General features: G+C 47.7%; 1 protein-coding gene across 2 annotated transcripts in view; it reads right to left on the reverse strand.

Moving 5' to 3' along the window:
• The window catches only part of LOC139048797 (rab11 family-interacting protein 4A-like), a 280,271-nt gene extending 260,192 nt beyond the window's left edge, over positions 1 to 20,079 (reverse strand). The window contains exon 1 of one of the 2 annotated variants that reach the window (XM_070523451.1): positions 19,772 to 20,079. In XM_070523451.1, coding sequence (XP_070379552.1) covers positions 19,772 to 19,918 — 147 coding nt within the window. In that variant the 5' untranslated portion in view covers positions 19,919 to 20,079. The remainder of the gene's footprint in view (positions 1 to 19,771) is intronic. The other variant, XM_070523450.1, reaches the window with a different exon arrangement.
• Positions 20,080 to 22,024: the final 1,945 nt, after the last annotated feature.

Genomic DNA, 22,024 nt, shown 5'->3' on the forward strand with positions numbered 1-22,024 from the left:
TCGAGCAACGCAGCGTTCGGCGCGACAACGAAATGGGCGCCTGAGCAAGCGACGCACGCCTGAGCCTTAGAAACAGCTCGTTTCTAAGGCAACACCGCGTTCACTAGAGGCGCTTTTGTGCCGCTTTGAAGCATCGACCGACGCCGACGACACGAGCTCCTTAACGCTGTCGCGTTAAAATAAAGGCTAGTATGCTTCGCATCCTGGGCTTAACCTTAGCTAAGCCACAGCCATTGTTTTTTTTCACACCAATACTCTAAATGTTTTTTGCTTATCTCGGCTGCTGACCAGTTAATGCCTCCATCCGCTTTGAACGCCAGCACTTATAGAAGATGGACGCTTCCTACGGTTCTTGCTGGGAGGATATCTTGGCATTCCGTTAGCATGCAGTGAGTCGTCTCTGGACCTTTGCTGCATCAGGCATCTTGTTGCCAGTATATTCGCCCCGGTAAGTTTTTGTGCTCAGGCCTCGAAATGCGAGGCACTGACCCCCCTTTCCCCCTCCCCGTTACCGTATACCTTACAGTACGGATTTACTCCCCTGATTTCTTTATTGCCGTATTTGTAAATATCCGTAGGCATTTGTTTCTTTCCTTTGCGTCCAATCTGTTTCTCTCGATTTCCTTATATATGACGATTCCGGGTTACCCATTCCCACTCGCAGTTGCCCTGTATTTGGTTGCCAACTGCTGACAACCTGCAGGATACATATATCGCCCCGTGTGACAGGAGATGCGCAGTCGGATTCACACAATCAACGAACAGCGAATCTCCGCATTGCGTCCAGTGTGACGACAATACCGAACGCCAATGAGCCCGCCAACAACAAGCACATTTCACGTGAATACGTATTTTCCTAATACCGAACGGGGCTGTTCTCGATGACGGCCGGGCGGCAACACAGTACAACGAGAGGGAGAAAAAGAAAATGGGGCCCAAAAGAAAAGCGCCACACCCCGGTGTCCGAGCAACCGCGGCACACCTGCGGTCCCGTCTCGGGTTACAAGCCGCTTCCGAGCGGAGACCCACAATGCAATTCGAAGCGCGAGGAACGGGCGGTTCGAGTGCGCATGCGCAGTGTATCGAGATGCGACTGTCGTTTCTCAAACGGTGCGAATCAGTAAACGAAGAGAACGAAAAACCGACCGGTATCACAGCGGAACGCAGCGCTGTGCCAACCTCTTCCTACGCTTTTATTTTCATCCTTGTGCTATGTCCACGGTACAGAGTAGCGGCTCCTGGGTGTTCCCCTTCGGCGTAAGCCCCCTTCTCTTACGCATGTCGTTTATCTGTTTTTCCTGCAAACCTCTACGAAAGGTGGCGACGTCGATCCAAGCCGGCGCTGCCACCGGGAACCTCGCAAAATAACGCTTCCCTTATACGCACCCAGCCCGTGTAGTTCTTCAATGAGCACGTTTTTCTACCGTCATCTTTGGAGGCAAACGCAAAGTGAAGCTTTTCAGCACGCTTTCAGTAGCGTTTCGCCAGCGGGAGTAACGTTATACCGAGGGTGAGAATCAAATCATTTGACTACACTTCCGGTTCCCAGTTTCTGTGGTGCACCTAAACCTCGGTGGTAGCGAGGAATTCATTGCCACGACGTCCCAAGGTGCGGCGCGCTCTCGACTCTCTATATTCTCGCTTCGTTTACCGTTATCTTATTTATTGCAGTAAATACTATGCGGTCACAGTCGACGAGTTCGCCTCGAGTGTCCTTGATACGACGAGGTAGCACGCCAGGGTTTATCGGCCAGTTGCCTCCTCCGAAAGTTCACGTACTACGAGACAGAGAGAGAGAGAGCAAAGGGATGCGATAGGTGAGAGAGAAAAAGAACTAAAAAAAGGAAAGCTATACACGTACTAGGTTATGCCTGCAGTCGAAAGACTCTTCCACATTGGCCACCACGAACAGGAGCGGCATTGCCTGAGACTCCCGTAGCTAATCTTTGGCACATACATAAATGCTCAAGAGAGTGGATTAAAATTAAATCACAGGGTTTTACGCGCCAAAACCACGATCTGATAATGAGGCACGCCGTATTGAGGGGGACTCCCGATTAATTTGGTACACCTGGGGTTCTTCAACGTGCCCGTGTTCTTTAACGGGTGTTTTCGCATTTCGCCCCCATCGTAATGCGGCCGCCGTGGTCTGGATTGGATCCAGCGACCTCGGGCTCAGCAGCCCAATTAACACCGTATCACTAAGCAACCGCGGCGAGTTTCCCAAGAAAGTGGATAATGAGAATACGGACGCCGCGACAGCTTCATTGGTAAAGTATCGCACACGTAATGCGCAAGGTGCGGATTTGGCTCCCGCCTGCGGCATTCTTTTCGCCCACCGTTTTTAATTTCCGTTTACGTCACTATTTTTACATTTCAATTAAACATCGCACATAATTTCTCCTAATTTCCCGTATACTCTCTCTCTAACTTCACTGCCTGTTTGCCTCCCATGGTTGTGAGCAACAAAATAATTCGGCCCCTCGGTTCCAAATATTCCTTCCCGTTTTTTACCCACTGTTAGCGCTGCTAGGAGTCTGTTATTTCCCCTGGCAGTAGAGAGCCGGCGGGGCCTTGAACCTACATGTTGCGGAAAACAAAGGACCCGGGCCGAGGCCCGCTTTGAATCTTTCCTCCCCCCCCACCCCCTCCTATCGTGCCAAGCCGAACAACACAAAAGAACGACCGCAGGCTTTTTCAAGGCTCTGCTGCGTTGTCTCGCAGGAGGGCGCGTTCCACGCACAGTGCGTGTCTGCGTTGGCAGGCTTCCCGAGACCGACATCCTGCCAGCGCGCGTTGAGTCAGCGGGGCCTTCTTCTTATTCTTCTTCATATTCTTTTTTTTTTTTCGGCGCGTCTTGCCTGCATGCACGCAGTGACTGGCGCGAACGAAGGCCGCGGCCAAAACGAAGAGACCGCATCCCACAACAGCTGTAAATATACCGGGGCCGCCTAATCAGACAAAATTTAGAACTGAATACGAATGTTCGAAGGACACAAGGCATAACTATCGAATCCAACACCGAATGATTTCCCGTTTCTGAACGAACTGTAGTATACTTGGAGAGACAATGTGCCGTTCAAGTTTGCGAAACTTGAAACGGCGCTTGTTTTCATTATTCGAGACGCGTTATCCGAAAAGTGCCTCGCTAAGGACAGAAACTGTTTCTTCGGACGTTTTGAAAACCGATCTGCAACTTTCTAACTGGAATCTCTTGCCTAGCTTTGTTGTTTCAGAAGTTGGTTAATTAATCTTGACCGATTATCTTATTAAGCAAAATACAAAAAAATCGTGACCCACTACACACAAACGTCAGCAACATGCATTTGGTCGCGTCGTCTTTAGACTGCATCGGGATATTTTTAAACTCTGGCTAAAGTTAGTTGAAACACCTTGTATAGCGACGCATTGCAACGCTCTTTCTGCCCGTAGGCTCCCATAAACGTGGTTAATATGTATATTCGAACACAAGCGACTATTCGAAAATGTACAACGGCAAGTTCTCATATCAAGGACAAATGACAACACTAAAAAAAGTATGTTCGATTCGCATTATATACTACGAACATTCGCACGCCCGTATTTACAACGGAACTAACCATGCATGGAACCGCCAAACGAAACAGCGCAAACAAACCGAACAAACGAAACTCCTTTCTCAGAAAATGCTATTAGCCCCGAGAACGAACACGAGCGGCGCTGCGAGCGCCGCTCGCGTGACGTCAGGGCACGGACTCGCGCCTGTCGTCTGCTACAGTTCGTGCGTTGTACGGGCGCTTTCTGCGGTGTTTTCGTTTGTTCGCCCTCGTTCTCTCTGCTTGTATACTTATGGTGGTCGTCTCAAATATATTTTTATGACGTCTTCCTTTGCTAACATTTATTAAAAGAGCTAATTTCTTAGACAACAATGCAGCTCTCGAAGGCAACGCTACAGTGCCAGCCGAAGCGACGCAGACCAGCCCATTGCGGGTTTTTCATACGCGGATAGACAATCGCAAAAGCATAGCCTATAGGAATCCAGTTATGATACCATACCTGCCGCGGTGCAACAAGTATGTCACAAAGCTGGCTATATATGACTTCTACAGCAGTTACGTTGATTTTATTCCGCTAAAACAGGTTTGCTCACGACAAGTAGTTCATGGTATAATATCGAATTTTTGCATTTCCTCACAGAAACGCTCGGCAGTAGCACGGTGACTTAACTAATACTGGAGCTTAGATTCTACACGCCTCACTTGCTTCTTTAACTGCTTGTCAACATTAGGCGGTTCTTCACGTGTTTATTTTTTTTAAGCGGCGGAAATTTGAAGTAAAGTTAATGAAGGCTTACAGCTACTTACAGAGTACAAATAGGAATGTACCAATATATATTCCCTTTTCCGTGCTACACGTTCAACTCACCTCTTTAGAGCGCGTTTGTTAATAATTAATAATGCATGTTATGTTCCTCTTTTTTTGTCTATGTTACCAAGTGTATATCATTTATTTATTTCAATGCCGCAGTGTGTTTTGCATTGTTATCGTGGAAATATTTAACTGTGCTTTCATATATTGTATAACTGCAATGTTTTATGGCCACTATATAAATGTAATTTATATGGCGCTTGATGTGTTACCCCATGCAGCCATATTGTACCTAAGAGGGTGAGATTACCTCAAGCCGCGTCTCTGCGGCTTTTTTCCCTCATCCACCTCCATTCACCACTCCTCTGTACATGTGTGTGTGTAAATGGAAATTAATAAATCAAATCAAATCAAACTCACTTGATAAATTTACTGGTGCTTGTTGCTTGAGGAATATACATGACGAATCTGTTTGGCGAACTGACACAGGCTGCTCGGCCCAATTTTTTTAGTGAAGTATGCCTGCTGGACCGCATAGCTGCAGCCAGAAAGCAGTCGAAGCGTCAATGACTAGTAGTATGGGACATATTGAAGATATCGAAATTCCCCCTGTGGAGGGTCAGAAATCAAGTGAAAGTATATGCAAGGCTTGTGGTGCTTTCTTTATGAATGTTTGCGATTGGATTGGAGCAAACCTAAATTAGCCTGCAAGGTTCTCTTTTAAGTACCGACGAAGCGAATAGTTATCCGTTTGTATAATTAAATAACGCTGGATCGAGACATGGTGAGACAAAAGGTGCTTGAATTTTCCTTTTGTAGGCAATCTAAGCTGCGTAGTAGTAGCTCGAGAATACTTTAGCCATTCCAGTTGGCGCTGTAAAAAAATGCTTTATGGTTTTAATTCGAAGTTGAAGTGAACTGATGGGTTTCGTGAACATAGCGTGCCTCGCCATACGGACAGTCGATTGCTACCGTTACGTGATCAGGGGTGTGCCATATTGTCGATAAAGGCTACTGAGGGCCACTATGATACATTTCATCACTTTCAATTGAGTGGCTGTTGATCTAAACAACGAAACTTTTCTCTCAGGTGATTGCTACTATGGTGTTTGTGAATTAGCTATGTAAATACTCTACATGACGCGCCGTCGTGTTAGCAGCCATGAGCAATTCGTTTTTTTGGAGGCCTGTTTCAGAGGGGGATGAAAGTAGCAGCAAACTTTTTCATAAGAAATGCGCGCCTAACTATTTTTTTACGCATTAATGAATGGCCATATTTGAATAGAACAACACACCAGAGTAATAGGAATCATGATGACAGCTTCGCTGGCCAGTGTCTTTCTAACATCGGATAACATGTTGACGCCAAGTACCAAATTTTTCTTCCACGTAAAATGCAATACCTCTCATAGCTAAATACTAAAGGAATGTTAAGTGTTTAGCGAGGCATCATACACAACTTCGCGCGCTGAATTTGCAGATATTCCTTTTTTAGTCAAAATTTACCGATAGACACGGCGCATATATGCATTGCAAAAACTTGTAGACCCCTTTAACGCTACTTAGCTTGCGATATCCAAGTCGCAAGGTTTCTCGACCCACACGCTTTTGAAGAAACTGTGGTTAAGGTATTGCAGCTGAAAGAAGCCGACTTATTCTTCAATACGTACGGCTCGAGCCACCTATACCCCAAGCATACACGAAGGGAACGAGCGCGCGCGGCAGCCGAGCGAGCCGGAGCGAGCGGAGTCCTGGCCGTGACGTCACTCGCGAGAGGGCGCCATTCCTCTTTCTCGGGGCTAATACGTGCCCGAGGTCGCGGGAATCAATGCCGGCCGCGCCGGCCGCATTTCGATGGGGGAGAAATCCAACAACGCCCGTGTATACCGCGCGTTGAGTGCACGGTAAAATGCCCCCGGTGGAAAAAAATTAATCCAGAGTCCCCCGTTACGGAGTGCCTGGCGATCATATCGTGGTTAGACGGCAAATCAAACCCATAATTGAATTCTTTTATGCGAAGCATATTACGAGGGCTCAACCCAGCTCCTCAGGCGCGGCGGTGTCGCCTTGAATACCACGTGACACCGTGACGTGAAGACAGAGGAGAAGTGGCTTTGGCTCAACTCTTGCGAGATGGGCTGGGTGGGAATCGAACCAGGGTCTCCGGAGTGTGAGACGGAGACGCTACCACTGAGCCAGGCACATACCCAGGGGGGGGCCCGGGGGGGCCCGGCACCCCCCCCCCGAAATCAAATGGCATACGCCCCCCCCCCCCCTCCCCACCCACGCCACCACTCCTCACACATTCCTAAAGCGCCGCCAGGTCAATGTTGAGACTTGGCAGCTATTAATCGGTCAGCATTATACTGCCTTTTTCACTCCTTTTAGATGGCGGTAGTTATCGGCATCTCTTGTAATGTGAAGGACAGTTTTCTCATAGATTCCGCACCCGCACGATTAACTCGAGATGCGTTCAATTGTCACCAGGTATTCAACCATCACGCGCATAGCTGTTGCTTTTGTTAGCTCAACCTTCATTGTTTAGGCTGATCGTGGGACCAGGAAAGGGATGCGGCTGTTACTGAGCTAGTCTGTACACTCGTGGAACGAGTTGCTGCCGGAGAAAACGCCAATTGCGTTTAACTTATCCCTTTGCTTCATAATTTCCTTGAGTTACGGCTGGCCGCGAGGCTGGCAGATGCCCGCAACGATATACACGTGATATGGGTTAGATAAGGTGGGAAATAATATAATGTTAAAGTGCGTCCATCACGAAACCCTGCAATAACCCTTAGACCCATAAGCAAGGTGACTGTCGCCCGTTACTTCGTCTGTTTTCCCCTAATTGTATAGCACTTTTCATGCAAAATTGGCAACTGGAAACAAAAATCGCAAGGAGATGCGAAATTAAGCGATCTACTAAGGGAGAGAGCCAAGGCAACAACCAAACTGCAAGGAAAAGCGAATAATAAAAAAGCTAACCGTTGTTTATGAGAATATTTATGGATCAACATCCTTTTATTTAAAAAGAAAGTAGAGAAAACGCTGCCGGAAGTGGAGAACAATTACTTGCTTTGAATGACGCTTCTAAAGTTATCGGTCGAACCGCCTCACGTAGCCACTTCTCTGCTGTGCTTATGTGGGTGTTTTTCTAACCTTTCGCGGTGAGCGCAGTACATCTAGAATCACAGAGTCCTGCGCTCTACGCGGTTGTGTGGGACTGCCGGCCGCACAGCGTTACGCAATTCGCGGAACTGTCAAAACTGATCAACAAGGCGAAAATAACTGATATTCGAAACTAGAACATGAGAAAGACTGAAGAAGCTGTAAAAAATGAACGCAGCCTGAAATCAGTTAAAAAGAAACCTGGCTTGGGACAAACCACGATGTATACACTAAAAGATAATGTCATCAGCAATCTCGAAGATATAGTAAAAGCAGCGGAAAAATTTTAAGCTGACCTGTATACAGTACTCAGAGGAGTCACGATACCTCCCTTAGAAACAGTAATGAACAGGATACAGAAGCTCTCCTATAACGACCGATGAGGTCAGAAGGGCCCTGCAAGAAATGAAACGATGAAGAGCGCGGGAGGAGAAGGTGGAATAACAGTCGATTTAATCAAAGATGGAGGAGACATAATGCTTGGAAAACTGGCGGCTCTTTATACGAAGTGTCTATCGACTGCAAGGGTCCCAGAAAACTGGAAGAATGCAGACATTATACTAATCCACAAAAAATGAGACGTTAAAGAATTGAAAAATTATAGGACCATTAGCTTGCTCCCAGTATTATATAAAGTAGTTACCAAAATAATCTCCAATAGAGTAAGGGCAACACTGAATTTTGTCAACCAAGGGAACAGGCTGGCTTCAGGAAGAGATACTCTACAGTGGATCACATCCATGTCATCACTCAGGTTATCGCGAAATCCGCAGAGTACAATAAGCCTCTCTACGTGGCTTATATAGATTACGAAAGGGCATTTGATTCAGTAGAGATACCAGCAGTCATAGACGCACTACGTAATCAAGGAGTACAGAACGCTCACGTAAAAAGCTTGGAAAATATTGCTACATGCGTGTGGTACAGTCAAACCTCGATATAACGAACACGCATATAACGAATTATTGAATATATCGAACTCCTCCGAAATATTTTTGTCAAACACATGTATTTTTAACTTCCTATAGCGAACGCGGTTTGGCATAAAATGGATATAACGAACTTCGCGACGCCAAGCCCTACCTCACTTTAATAGCAGGCGGCAGGCTTCGTTGCACTACAAGTGTGTTGTGCGGCGCAGCAAACGTTCAGGACAACCTCGCAGGCACTGACAGCGCCGCAGATGCCACGTCGTCATCGAGAGTTGACAGCCAAAGAAATCGTCCGCATCTCACAACCGCTGACACCGCCGCTTCAGCAGCGGCGGCAGAGGCGTGATCGAATGTTGCTTTTGCGTTTTAGTGTTAGCAGTGGCGTGGCCGCTGGTGGCATGCCCACCAACGGCCATATTGGTGTTGGTGACATGCCCGCAACAATGACTGTAGAAGACTTCGTAGGTGGCGACGACATCTCAACGAACACGGCTGTACTGACGGACGCCGAAATCGCTGTGGAAGTCTCTGAACATCCCGCATGTGAAGCTCAGGCTGACCCTGTAGACGATGAGAACATTCCGACTTCACAAGAAGCACTTCCTGCGTTGGATTTACTGCGCCGCCACTGCAATGCTATAGAGGGCAGTGGGTTTGCCCTTGTTGAGTGTTTGCAAACTGTGGAACAGGGTGTGATACGGAATGCGACGAACACCAAGAAGCAGGCCGCGATAACGCAGTTCTTTGTGCGTAAATAAATTAACGTGACCCAAGTAAGCGTCGTTCGAGTTGCTGTGCCTTCTCTGATTGAATTTTCCTCCTCTTGCATGTATTTTTTACGAAATTTTATATTACGAATTATGGATATAGCGAACTAATTTCCGACTTTTTAACTGTTCGTTATAACGAGGTTTCACTGTATTTGTTTGTTTGAACGAGGCGCGTGAGCGCCATCACTCCAGAAAAGAGGAGGAAGAACGAACTGGGCTCGCGCTGTGAATCTAACCGGTCAGCGCTGCAACCGTTGTTGTAAATGTAATATGTAAATAGTTTCTCGTCTTAATGACTCGTCCTTCGCGTAATAATATCTACAGAGGTTCTACAGCTACCTTAATTCTACACAAGAAAAGCAGGGGGATACCTATAGAGAAAGGGGTCATACAGGGAGACACAATTTTTCCAAAGCTGTTCACTGCGTGCTTAGAAGAATTCAAGCTATTAAACTGGGAAGGCTTAGGAGTAAAGATCGACGGCAAATATCTCAGCAACCTTCGGTTTGCCGATGACATTGTTCTATTCAACAACAATGCAGACGAGTTACAACAAATGATTGGAGACCTTTACTGAGAGAGTGTAAGAGTGGGGTTGAATATTAATATGCAGAAGGTTAAGATAACGATAAATAGTAGGGCAAAGGAACAAGACATCAGGATCGCCAGTCGGCCACTAGAGACTGTGAAGGAGTTCGTTTACCTAGGTCAATTAATCACAGGGAACCCTGATCATGAGAAGGAAATTCACAGAAGAATAAAAATAGGTTGGATCGCATACGGCGGACATTGCCAGCTCCTGACTGGAAGCTTACCATTATTGTTGAAAAGTAAGGTGTGCAGTGCATTTTGCCAGTGCTGACATATGGGGCAGAGACTTGAGATCAAGTTAAGAACCGCGCGAAGAGCGATCGAACGAAGATTGCTAGGCATGACGTTAAGAGAGGCAAAGGGAGCGGTTTGGATCAGAGAGCGAATGGGTATAGACGGTATTCTAATTGGCATCAAGAGGAAAGAATGTAGCTGGGCAGGTCATGTAATGCGCCCGTTAGATAACCGTTGGACCATTAGGGTTACAGAATGGGTGCCAAGAGAAGGGAAGCGCAGTAGAAGACGGCAGAAAACTATAGATGGTGCGATGAAATTAGGAAATTCGCGGGTGCTAGTTGGAATCGCTTGGCGGCAGGACAGGGGTAATTGGAAATCGCAGGGAAAGGCCTTCGGCCTGCAGTGGGCATAAAACATGATGATGATGATGATGATGATGATGATGATGATGATGGAGGTGGTGCCCCCCCCCCCCCCCCGAAAAAAAATCCTGGGTACGTGCCTGCACTGAGCCACGAGTACGAGGCTTCAAAGCGGTACAAAAGCGCCTCTAGTGAATGCGGTGTTGCCTTAGAAACGAGCTGTTTCTAAGGCTCAGGCGTCCGTCGCTTGCTCAGGCGCACATTTCGTTTCCGCGCCGAACGCTGCATTGCTCGACGCTCACCGCGTCCAATGCGGGGCGCGTAGTCGCTGGCGGGTCGACGGGAACGCTGTCGCGTTCCACTCTTGAAGGCGAAGCAGAGTAACGCATGAGTTGTTTCTTCGTCTAGCCGAACCAAATATAGCCAAGCAACAGCAGTTCACCAGGCTAAACAGTGGTTCAACAACTAAAATAAAGGCTAGTATGCTTCGCATCCTGAGCTTAACCTTAGCTAAGCCACAGCCATTTTTTTAATGTTGAGAGGACACAACAACAAGGCGCCACAACACTACACTCTTCATTCAAGCTTCACATAGCAAGAGAGAGAGAGAGAGAGCTGGCTTCACTTCGTTCTCTTCTCTCGCGGAATGCGCAAACATCATCGTTTCCAATTGGCGCACGCGGTTAGAATGTGTACGCTTTATTCCTGTCTAATATCACCTTTCTGTACTTTGTGGCTTCTCTAACGCATTTACGTACTTCTAGAAAACAAATCGCGCATCAAACCGTCGCAGTTTTTGTCTACTCCCGCTTCCTTTTTTTTTTTCTACTTCTTCAATGGCGTTATAGCGACCATTGGCCCAGAGTGCAAAGAGGCGACCTCGCGGACTGGCATCGACCGCCGGCAAGGCTTCGCGCGCAGATTCACGGCGCTCTCCTGCGGCTCCAGCGTGGGAACCCACAGGGACGCCTGTCATAATGGCCGCCGTACGGGGCTCAATCGAGTATATATCATATAATACTGCGTGCGGGGTCAAGCACGCGATCGCCTCTCTCGAGGCGCGAGAATTCCAGCGCCGCAATTGCGCGAATCGACACTACGCAAACCGGTACGCCTCGCGCGCACGGTGCACAAGAAAAAAAGTCGCGGTATTCATTCCAGTCGCGAGAGATGTCGCGCCCGTTCATCGACAAGCGCACAAACGCATCCTAAACATCCCTTGCCTAATAAAGGCGCAAGCCCGTGTGTGCACTTTGTTCGTCTGCGGCAGCAACGACGCGTCCGCTAAGCTAGCGAGCTAAGGAAGCAGTACAAAGCCAAACACTACAGGTGCTTGTAGACAGGTAAAACATCCTCCTTGAAAGGCGCCCTTTTCACTCATTTGGCAGGAAAATGCTGTTCATACGAGTGGAATGTATGCATGTTAAGCTTTCCTTTCTTCGATCTCACATCGAATGGGTATACGTCGGTGTCACGTCGCAGATTTCAAAAGTATTTCCTCGCGTGTCACCCGCATTGGAACTGGAAAAGCTCTCACAACTTTCTGGGTTGAGCCTCCGAGTCCCTCTGTGTCTTCGGTTCTCTTTATAGTGGCAATGCAGTCCCACCTCACCAATCCTTACTAATAAACAATTAACTAAATGTACCTGAGTAAACGCTGTAAAGACCCACGACGTGGAAGCAAGCTGGTGTTCCACCGTCTTTCGTGTTTGCCTGCTTTGTGGCCTACCAAGCGTGCTATCACGGGAAGGATGGCTTTTCGGCAGTTGCGGATGCAAAGTTAATATACAGCTTCACATGGCATGCCTGTTTTGCATAGATTTACAACCACCACGGTCCGCGTACAAGTTCCTGCACGCGATTTATCTGCCTAAAACACGCCCCCGTCTCTTCAACACGAGTCATGTATGCTATCACGTCAAGGCCCCATTTACTCCCACTGAACGCCACCGTACGTACGACTCAATGGCTAAAGCCTCGGTACCGCTTTTCTCGCGATCCGGCCAACGCCGCAAGGTCGGGGATTAGCGATAGAGATCAGGGGAGGACCCGTTCCGTTGTCGCCGTCGTAGGAGGACGAAAGGCTGCGTAATCCGCTGTAGGGCAAGGGCACGCAGCTTATACAGTGCCCCCGAACAGCTACGAACGGCAGCAACAAAACGGTAAGCCAAGCACGGCGCGAGCGACGGTACGTCACAGCAGACGACAAGGCAGCCTTGGAAGGTCGTCTGCTCTGTTTTGTGTAAGCGTGGATCGTTTCGTACACATACGTGGACAGTACACGTGGATTAGCCCCTACATCTAACGTTACTGCATGCGCAGTTTACGTTTCTTTTTGTGGGTGGTGGTGATGTTGAAGCAGGCGGGGTTAGCTTGGCATACATAGCCGGCAATTGTTCCGCCTGATCCTCCTTCGAGTTGAGATCAGGGGTGTGTCCCCAGGTGTCGATGAGCCCCGTGTCTCGCAGGAAGGAAATGTTTCTTTTTGTGCTCGTGACTTAAGCTCTACCCTTACCCCCTCTTCCCCTTGTTATCCCCGTACCCTACTCCCCACTTGTAGGAGAGCCAATCAGAACAACCTCTCTATACAATTTTGTGTCGTTTCGTACTCTGTAGTTCTATTTTAAAAAATATATATAACAAAAAAACTACCACATGGACAACCTCTCGTTCACCGCCACCATGCGTACAGTAACCGTTGCTTTAAGACACTAAACAAGTGCGTTCATCAATTTGTTCATCGGCTGAACTTTAACCTTCATTTTCCCTTGTGACATTCAGGATATAGGCTGAATGTCACAAAGGAAAATGAAGGTTAAAGTTAAAAAGGATAAATTTCGCGGTTATATATAACCGCGAAATTGACCAATATATAATGTTGAAATAATACTTTATCAGAGTACATTGATTTAGTGTTTCTTCTTACCATCACTGAACGAGAGTTCAACAGGCGCTGCAGAGAGAGAGAAAGAGAGTTCAATGGAAGATGAAGATTTCAGCCAAGAAAGGATTGCTACTTCAGGTAATTAAGGTGCCTCAGCTCACACAAATGGGAGAATAATATAGACAGGTGCGCTTGTTCATGTTTCACCGGTGACCGCCGTTCATCGGCTAGCAAATGTGAAACGTTATCGCGATCATCGCGTTGTTGAACATTGCGTTATCCTGATGTGGAACTTGCGCGAGTGTTGTCGTTCATTCTGTCTGTTGCGAAAGAGAAGAAAGGGGGTTTAAGCGCGAGGGGCCCGATTTTCGTTAACCGTATCAGGAGAAGCCAACAAAGGCACCAAGGAAAACATAGGGGAAATAACTTGTACATACCAAGTGAATTAAACAAATGATAAATTACAATTTTTTTAATTGACTGGGTAAGTAGAAGTAATTTGCCCTCTGTTTCCTTTGGTGTCATTATTTCATTCGTTTAATTCACTCGGTAAGTACAAGTAATTTCCCCTATGTTTTCCTTGGTGCCTTTGTTTGTTGGTTTCTCATGATTCTATCTGTCGTGTATATGTCCTCGCCGGGCCTTGCATTATCACATTGCATGCGTGGCGCCAATTTTTAATTATAATTATGGGGTTTTACGTGCCAAAACCACTTTCTGATTATGAGGCACTTGTAGTGGAGGGACTCTGGAAATTTCGACCACCTGGGGTTCTTTAACATGCACCTAAATCTAAGTACACGGCTGTTTTCGCATTTCGCCCACATCGAAACGCGGCCGCCGTGGCCGGGATTCGATCCCGCGACCTCGTGCTCCGCAGCCTAACACCATAGCCACTGAGCAACCACGGCGGGTGACGCGAATTGTGTTTAGCAGTTTCTGGAAGCCACGCGGGCACCAGCGATTGCACCAGAACCTTGGACGAGTAGCGTATATTTAAAAAAAAAAAAAAAAGCCGATACGCTTGATCTTCAGATCAGAGATTCCCACGACCGCCGACTGCGTTCGCCGATACACTCTTAAGCGAAATGACACCCTTTTGCCACACAACGATAATTGTCATCTGTCTTGTTCGCATTTCCTTTATTTAACGCGGCGAGACTGGTACTTTCCGGTAACGAACGGCATGCGCGTTATCAGCATGACATAGCATTCCCGACAGGAAAGTAGCGGGCGCGGCGTTTTCAAGAAAGGAAACGCAAGCAAGACAGATGCCGATTACCGTTGTGTGGCAGAGATACACCCCAAATGGTGTAACTTTTGCCTAAGAATGTATCGTTGTGCTTCCGAGTGTCGCTTGCTTTTGGGGGCACAGGTTCGCCCAATACAACGTTTATTCACACTTTTTTTTTTTGCTGCTGTATTCTTTCCCGTCACCCCTACGTGACAATATATCGAAACTATAAATAGATAAGCAAAGTCAAGCCCAAACGACAAACGAAAGAAAAGGTCAAATAGGGTTCAAATATTCGTGTAAGTACGTTCTGCGCGTCTGTGCAGCAGCGATTGCCGCGCGTGGGACGGGGTCGACATGCATACCGCGAGCACCCCTTTGGGGGATCGCGCTCGAAACCGGGCGCAACGTTTGGCGTGGCGGAGACCAGATTCACCTTCCCAGGCGTTATACCACACTCCGCATCAACGTTACTAGACTAGTCTAGTAACGTTGCCCCGCATATACGCTATACCGGGAGTCGCGATACCCTTCTTATTACCAGTGCACTCTTAAAACGGTTGCACCCTTTGGGGTGTATATTTGTCCCACAACAATAATCGTCATCTGCCTTGCTTGCGTTTCCTTTCCTGAAAACTCGGCGCTCGCTACTTTCCTGTCGAGAATGCTGCGTCACTCTGATAAGGCGCATGCCGTTCGTTACCGGAAAGTACCGGGCACGCAGCGTTAAAGAAAGGAAACGCGGGCAGCACGGATGACGATTATTGTTGTGGGACAAGATACGCCCCAAAGGGTGTAAATTTTTCTAAGAGTGTGGGTGATGTCCGGCGGATCCACTGGGCCATGGCTACGCTACAAAGAGAAAAAAAATCTAATGCTGCATTTACCACGCGTACTCAGTAGGCCGAGCCAAAATTTTATAATATTCACGTGCCACGTAGCTATGTGTTGTTTGCCGCCGCTTGGGGCAAGTCGGACAACTTTTTTCTTTTTCCGTGCTTCACGTAGTTATACATCTCCTTATTATTTGTCAATAAACTTTATTACGAATTATATTCGGCGCAGAAATGACGATGAGGAAATTGTAGACCATTCTGAGAAATTTCCATCCCAGCTTTCTGTCGCGCAATGCGTGCTACATAAAAGCTTTTTTTTTTCTTTTTCAAGCCTGGAAGAAAGTCCGCAAAACTCGTAAAAAGTGCCGCGCGACTATACAATATTCTTACAGACACTTTGGCTCTGAGTACAATATTTGACAAGCTGGTTAATTAATAAGAGCTAATTATGTAATTAGGCGAATTACAAGAAAGACATAGTCTGTCTTGCTCCAAGTGACGACGAACCTTGGTTACACTGTCCAGCTACGTGGCACTGGCATATGTTTTTCTATGTTTTTAATTTTGGCACGAGTCACGTGGTACACGCGGCACTACAGACCCCGTTGACACACGTGTAACCGCAGGACATTCGTGGCTCGGTTTGCCGTCTTCTGCGCCCGCTTTGCTAATGGTTACGAAGCAACAAGGACGCGCGCAACTTCGAAAGGAGGGCCTCAGCTCGTCGCAACACCGCCAACTTCGGACGACCGGTCGAAGCGAAGCGAACGTTTCCCTCACGACCGATCGTCGTCGCCAGGTGTTACAGTTCGTGTCGCGTGGTTCGTGCCTTCCGTCTTTCCACGTTTGTTGTCCCGCTGCCGACCCGTTTCGCGATATTAAGGCACGCACGTCGCTCGTATGCGCTTCCCTTGGAGCGAGAAAGAGAAATAGTCGAGGCAACGTAAAAAATACGAGCATGTATGCACTCGAAAGAAACAACGTCATCGGCAATACAGGACGTGATTGAGCGCGCAAGGCTTGAGCGAAGAATCGCCACTCATAATCGTCCTGTAATGGGTATACGTAAAGGGCGCGCAACAAGAAGGGACGGGGACAGCAGCAAAGGCACACTTAAAACACACGTGGGCTCCGAGATACGCGCCCTTACTTTGGTGCTCGACGAGGTTACGCGGCATTTGCGTGTCCGTTAGAGCAATGAACCAACTAGCACAGATTCGAGTTTCGGTAATCATCCTTTCAGCGTAGAAAAGTTGTTTTGTGGACCATGGCTGAAGGAGTCAATGCAGCGATGTTCTGAGTACTGGATTGGCTTGGTTGGTTGACTTGTGTCTGTTGGCACCGACTGCACGATGTGCTGTTTTGTTAAGCGATTGATTGTCGGAACCGCCAAACTAAACCGACACTTCCAATTTCAACTAAACTTAGCGCTTGCTAATTTACCATTACAAGACCATCGCGGCCCTTACAGCTCAATCACGCATGCTTTTTTTCTTCCCTCGAGCCCGTGCTTGAGTCGATGCACATCGAGCCCCAGCAGACGTTATTCTCGAGCACTTTTGACTTTGATCGCGTTATAGTCGCTCGCGTTTCCGTCCGAAATTTCTTCACAGAAATTCTGTTGCTCTGCTTCTGAAAGACTCTTTGTTGAGACGCAATTGAACATCACCCATGATTTTTTGCGCAGGGATCGACCGCGCTCAATAAGCGCGTGATCTTGCTCCAGCCAGTCTCGAAAATTTCAGTATGACAGGGATAGTCGTTACGTCATTCAAACTCTTTTACAGGCGTAATTTGCATGCCCGTACTACGGATTGCGCCTCGTGCATCTTCTGCTGCCGACTACGTCTGGCGACATGTCGGCCAGACGTAGTCTGCAGCAGAAGATGCACCGCCAGGAACCGCCAGGAAGAAAGGTGTACACCTTTCTTCCTGGCGGTTTTACCGGAAGCCGTGTTCCGTTATAAAGCAGTTGGCGTGCAGATATTCATGAAAAAGTACCGCTTACTATAAAAATAAATCATAAATACAAAAATAATCACAATAAATAGACGGTTACCTTGGTTTGACAAACTACACCTCAAATATTCTAGCTTAAAGAATGTCGAAGTTATTGCACGGCTCAGACAACTCAAAAATAGGCTGCACTATATTCCCTATTTCCTTCGTCGTCAGCTACGTTTCCGTGATAACGGCCAAATTCGTTTTGATACCGAGGTTTCCAGTTCCTTTTGATTACAGGGCTGTGCGACGGATGACGCCTTGAAGTTGTGTGATCTTGGCTAGTCGTTTGAAATCGTCTATACGATGTCCTTGCGCTGGCAAATGCAAGTTCCGCGTACCCATTTACATAAACGTATGCAGACGTTCAACGACCCCCCGCGGCGGTCATTTATTTCACTGTTATTAAATAGTTCGCTTCAACCGATCGCTCAAGCCCGGTTCTACTTTTAGCCTGACCAACGTCAACGCACAAATAAAAACGTAACCAGAACGCCAGTTCCCGAGAAAAGGGGACTTTCCATTACGTCGTGAATAGCGAACGAATATCGAACGAATATCTACGGCCACGAAGACGGAATCGATTACGAATAGGGGGCGGACGTTGAGCGGGTAAGCTAGACGCAGCCAATCAAAAAAGAAAAGAACAATAAAATAAAGCGCACTTCACTGCGCAAGGAAAATCAATGAACCGGTTTATCTTAGACCGCATAAGTTGACATTCGCGTAGTTCAACATTGCCACGCAAAGCGGAAATGTCGCGTAGGTCACGTCTCGAAAATGTAGGCAGAAAAATCAGAAGACCAGCCAAAGCGAAACAGCAGGGAGGATGGTAACGCGCGAAGACACGTAAAGCCAGAATTATTCGGCACAAATATGCTAATCAAGCTAGCACGACAGGCAGACTACGATCCGCTATGATACATAGGTAATGAGTGCTGCTATACGTCCGATTCCTGAAAGGGAGGGATACCAAAATACCTTCGCTTCAGAAACCTTTCTGGTCCAGCGGTTCCCAACCCAGAGTAACGAGAGTGTCATCAATCGTAAGTATACTTATTTATGTTGACTTCTTGCCACAGAGAGATAATTTAATTGAAAGAAGGCAGAGAGATCGGCCTGAGTTAAGGCGCTCTAGCCTACAGATTATCAGTTCTCTCGGAAATTTCGAAAAAACTCCAAATATTTTCGTATGCCAAGATAAGTTAGGCATGGCATGAAAACAACCTTTCAATCATTCGTGCCCATTCCTCCCAGAATTGTGTTTGCAATTTAGAAGTTTCATCTCCACAAGCTACCAGCAGCCCCCGTACCGAATTTGTGACAAATGACTCGCATATATCATGAAAATCTGGTTTCTGAATTTAGAAATATAAATTAGTTGAACAAAATTCGCACCAGAGACGCTTAATAAACGGCGAGAAGATCACACCGGCCGGACCGACCTGTGACGTCAGTACGAGCAAGACGCAACGCGCGGGCCAAGTCAATAAAATCAATCGCTCGCGACGACCCGTCTGTGCACCGGGGGGTTAGAAAAACGATCGTCGCTGCGGCCTCTGCATCAGCTGAGCAGATACGGCGCGAGCCGCTCGACACATCGAACGACGCAAAGGAGGGCGGATTTGTCGCGCTGTCCGTCGCGGGTCATTAAAACAACGCGCCGGGAAAAGGCGCATCAATTTTATCCGCCAGTCGACCGGTTACATGCGACACCGCGAAACAACGTCAACGATTGCCGCGCCGTCGACAAACGAAGTCGGCGAGCGAAGCTGATGAAAGAAGCGAATCAATAGATGTCTGCATATCCGCGCCAATTCAGCGCGCTATGCAAGGAAGAGTCCGAGCAATCGCTAACGAAGATGCCAACGCTTTATTTCGGCAAACTGCTTTCCAGGCGAGCCGAAAGAAGCGTGTTGTTCGCCAGCGCAACTTCGAACTTTTCTTCCGTGTGATACGGATTTGTCACGCTTGTTTCGTACAAACTGACTTTCGTTACTTGAAACACCCGTCTGACAGACGTTGTACTTTCTGAGCTGGCGCAGCTGGTGCGTTTTCCTACTTTCGGATACAAACCGCGAGTGGCCGCGCTTAGAACGGCCCCGCATTTGCGCTGGCGCGGCGCCAGTAAAACATTAGCAGACAGGAAACGCTAAGGCGAAATTGCCGCTGAGAACCAGACGAGTCGGGTAATTTTAACCGTCGACGTCTCGCATTCCGAAACAAGCCGTAACGGCATCGCGACAGACTTCGCAGGTGCAGCGTATACTGAAGTCGAGTCGCGGTATACCCGGCAAAGCGTGCTCAACGCAAAGGAAGCTCAAGCCGTCTAGAAAGAACGCAAACAAACGTTTTGAAAAGAAACCCACTGCGGGAATTGAGACGACGGCCACTTGCAAATGACTCACTCACCTGTTCGCTGCCGGCGAAGTGTTCGCGGCCGAGCTGTCTCAACTTGTCCGAGGTAATGTATCCACATCTCTCTTCGTCGCACAGATCAAACACCTGACGTAGCTGGCTGATGATCGCTTCGTCCGCGTCAGCCATCACAACACACATCACAGGCCCGAGGGCCCCCGCAGAGCACCCACAGTATCGACGCTGCCACCGGAGCCGACTGTCAACCGCCGTCACCGAACAAGACACAACCGAGCGAATCGGCGGCGCGGCGGCGGCACGTCCGATTCGCGGAAACACGCCGGCGCCATTTTGCCAACGCTCCGCGATAACTTTTGGTTGCCTGGCAACGAGTGCCACAACAGAGCGCGGAGGAGCACGCGGACTCGCGGCGGTAGACGCAACGCGGCCGTTCCGGCTTTCAGGCCTTCCGCGAAAGCACACAATGCACAAATTGACCACCTTCTGTTTGAAAGTTATTGGAAAGATCAAGTTTATGGCACATATGCGGACATTAGAAGCATTTCATAAATGTATTTATTGCTAAATGGTGTGTTGTTTGTTCACACCAAATAAGGAAAACTGCTGCTAGCAGACGACGTGCCGCGCCACGCAGGGCGCGATAGCGCCATCTGTCGGCGTCCCGCGCACATTTTGTGGCGAATGCCACGAAACAATTTGGCGCCCTATTTGAATGGTTACATAAATCAGTCCCATGGGAGACCTCCGGTCATATATATGTTATGCACGGCACACTGCTCGCAATTTGGCATGATGTGGGTGTGTGTGCTGGAAGAGCTCACAGACGCTTGATAACCTACCGGGGTAGGCGGCTGAACTCAGAGAGCCATGCAAACGCTTTCTTTGAAACCACTCTTACAAAGTGACTCTGTGGGAGCTTTCTGCATTAGCCCAAGAAAAGCTTGAACCGGTATATTGGAAAAAGAAATACAGCTACAGATATCAATCATCACGTTACCACCAGCGCTATTTGAAAAGCTTTTTGTTACTATTTACTTCTCTCTCTCTTTTTTTTTCTCATCTTTCTTTTTTTCTTTTTTCGTCAGGACAGGAATAGTCCGTAATACTTGCTTGCTCAAACTTAATCCGGAGCCCCGTACTACAGCGTCCCTCGTAGCCCCTGTGCCATTCTGAAACGGTAAAACAAATTAGTCAAAACAATTCAATTACAACAAGTTCCGACAGGTGCAGCAGCTGTCTATTCGACACTAAATCCGCTTTATTCGATGCACTGCACTTCGAATTAAAGACCATGCTGCACATCACCTGTCTCAAGCTTGAACCCACCTTTCAACGCAAAACCGGAACGCAAGCTGCCTTGATTGAAAGAGCTCACGGATCACCTCCGTGCCACCCACTGGCGTGTTAGTGCGATTCAGACGCGCCCACCTTTGTTTCTGGTTTCACTCGCGACAGCGCCGCTGACAGCCAATCTGCAAGCCATTGTGCCGCCACTGGATCGCTACAACGTGATACACGCCGAACGGACAAACCCATTGTTTCCATTACCGTGAGAAAGTGACACGTATGGTGTCTGCGTTGTGGGCATACCCGATTCAGCACAATGTTTCACACTTTGGGTTGTGATTGTGTACAACAGCAACGGTATCCCCGCTTCTGAAATGCAGCACCTTTTGGGGGTAACATAAAGTGGACCTGGAAAAGCCCTAATGGTAAAACAAGAAGCGAAATAGATTTCATACTTTCTGCCGATCCCAGCATAGTGAAGAGTGTTGAAGTGTTAGGTAATTAAGTACAGTGATCATAGGTTGGTGAGGTCTAGGGTTCACCTCAATTTCAATAGAAAAAGAGTAAAATTGTTCAGGAAGAAACAGGCCAACCTAGACGCAGTAAGAGTAAAAGCAGACCAATTCAGGCTGCTACTTGCAAACAAATATGAAGCCCCAGAACAGTGAGGTAAAGATGACATAGCGGTAATGAATGAAACCTTAACTAGGCTGGCTCCAGAGGCAGCAATTGCAGTGGGAGGTAACGCATCAAGGCAACCAGTAGGCAACCTCTCCAAAGTAGCAAAGGACTTAATAAAGAAACGACAAAGAGTGGAAGTGTCCAACTCAAGAGATAAGATAGAATTCGCGGAACTGTCAAAAACGGATCAACAAGAAGAAAATAACGGATATCCGAAATTATGACGTTAGAAATGCTGAGGAAGCCGTAAAAAATGGACGCACCATGAACTCAGTGAGAAGGAAGCTCGGCATAGGACAAAACACGATGTATGCACTG

Source organism: Dermacentor albipictus, chromosome 8 (assembly GCF_038994185.2).
Source record: "Dermacentor albipictus isolate Rhodes 1998 colony chromosome 8, USDA_Dalb.pri_finalv2, whole genome shotgun sequence".
In the NCBI taxonomy this organism is placed as follows: Eukaryota; Metazoa; Arthropoda; class Arachnida; order Ixodida; family Ixodidae; genus Dermacentor; species Dermacentor albipictus.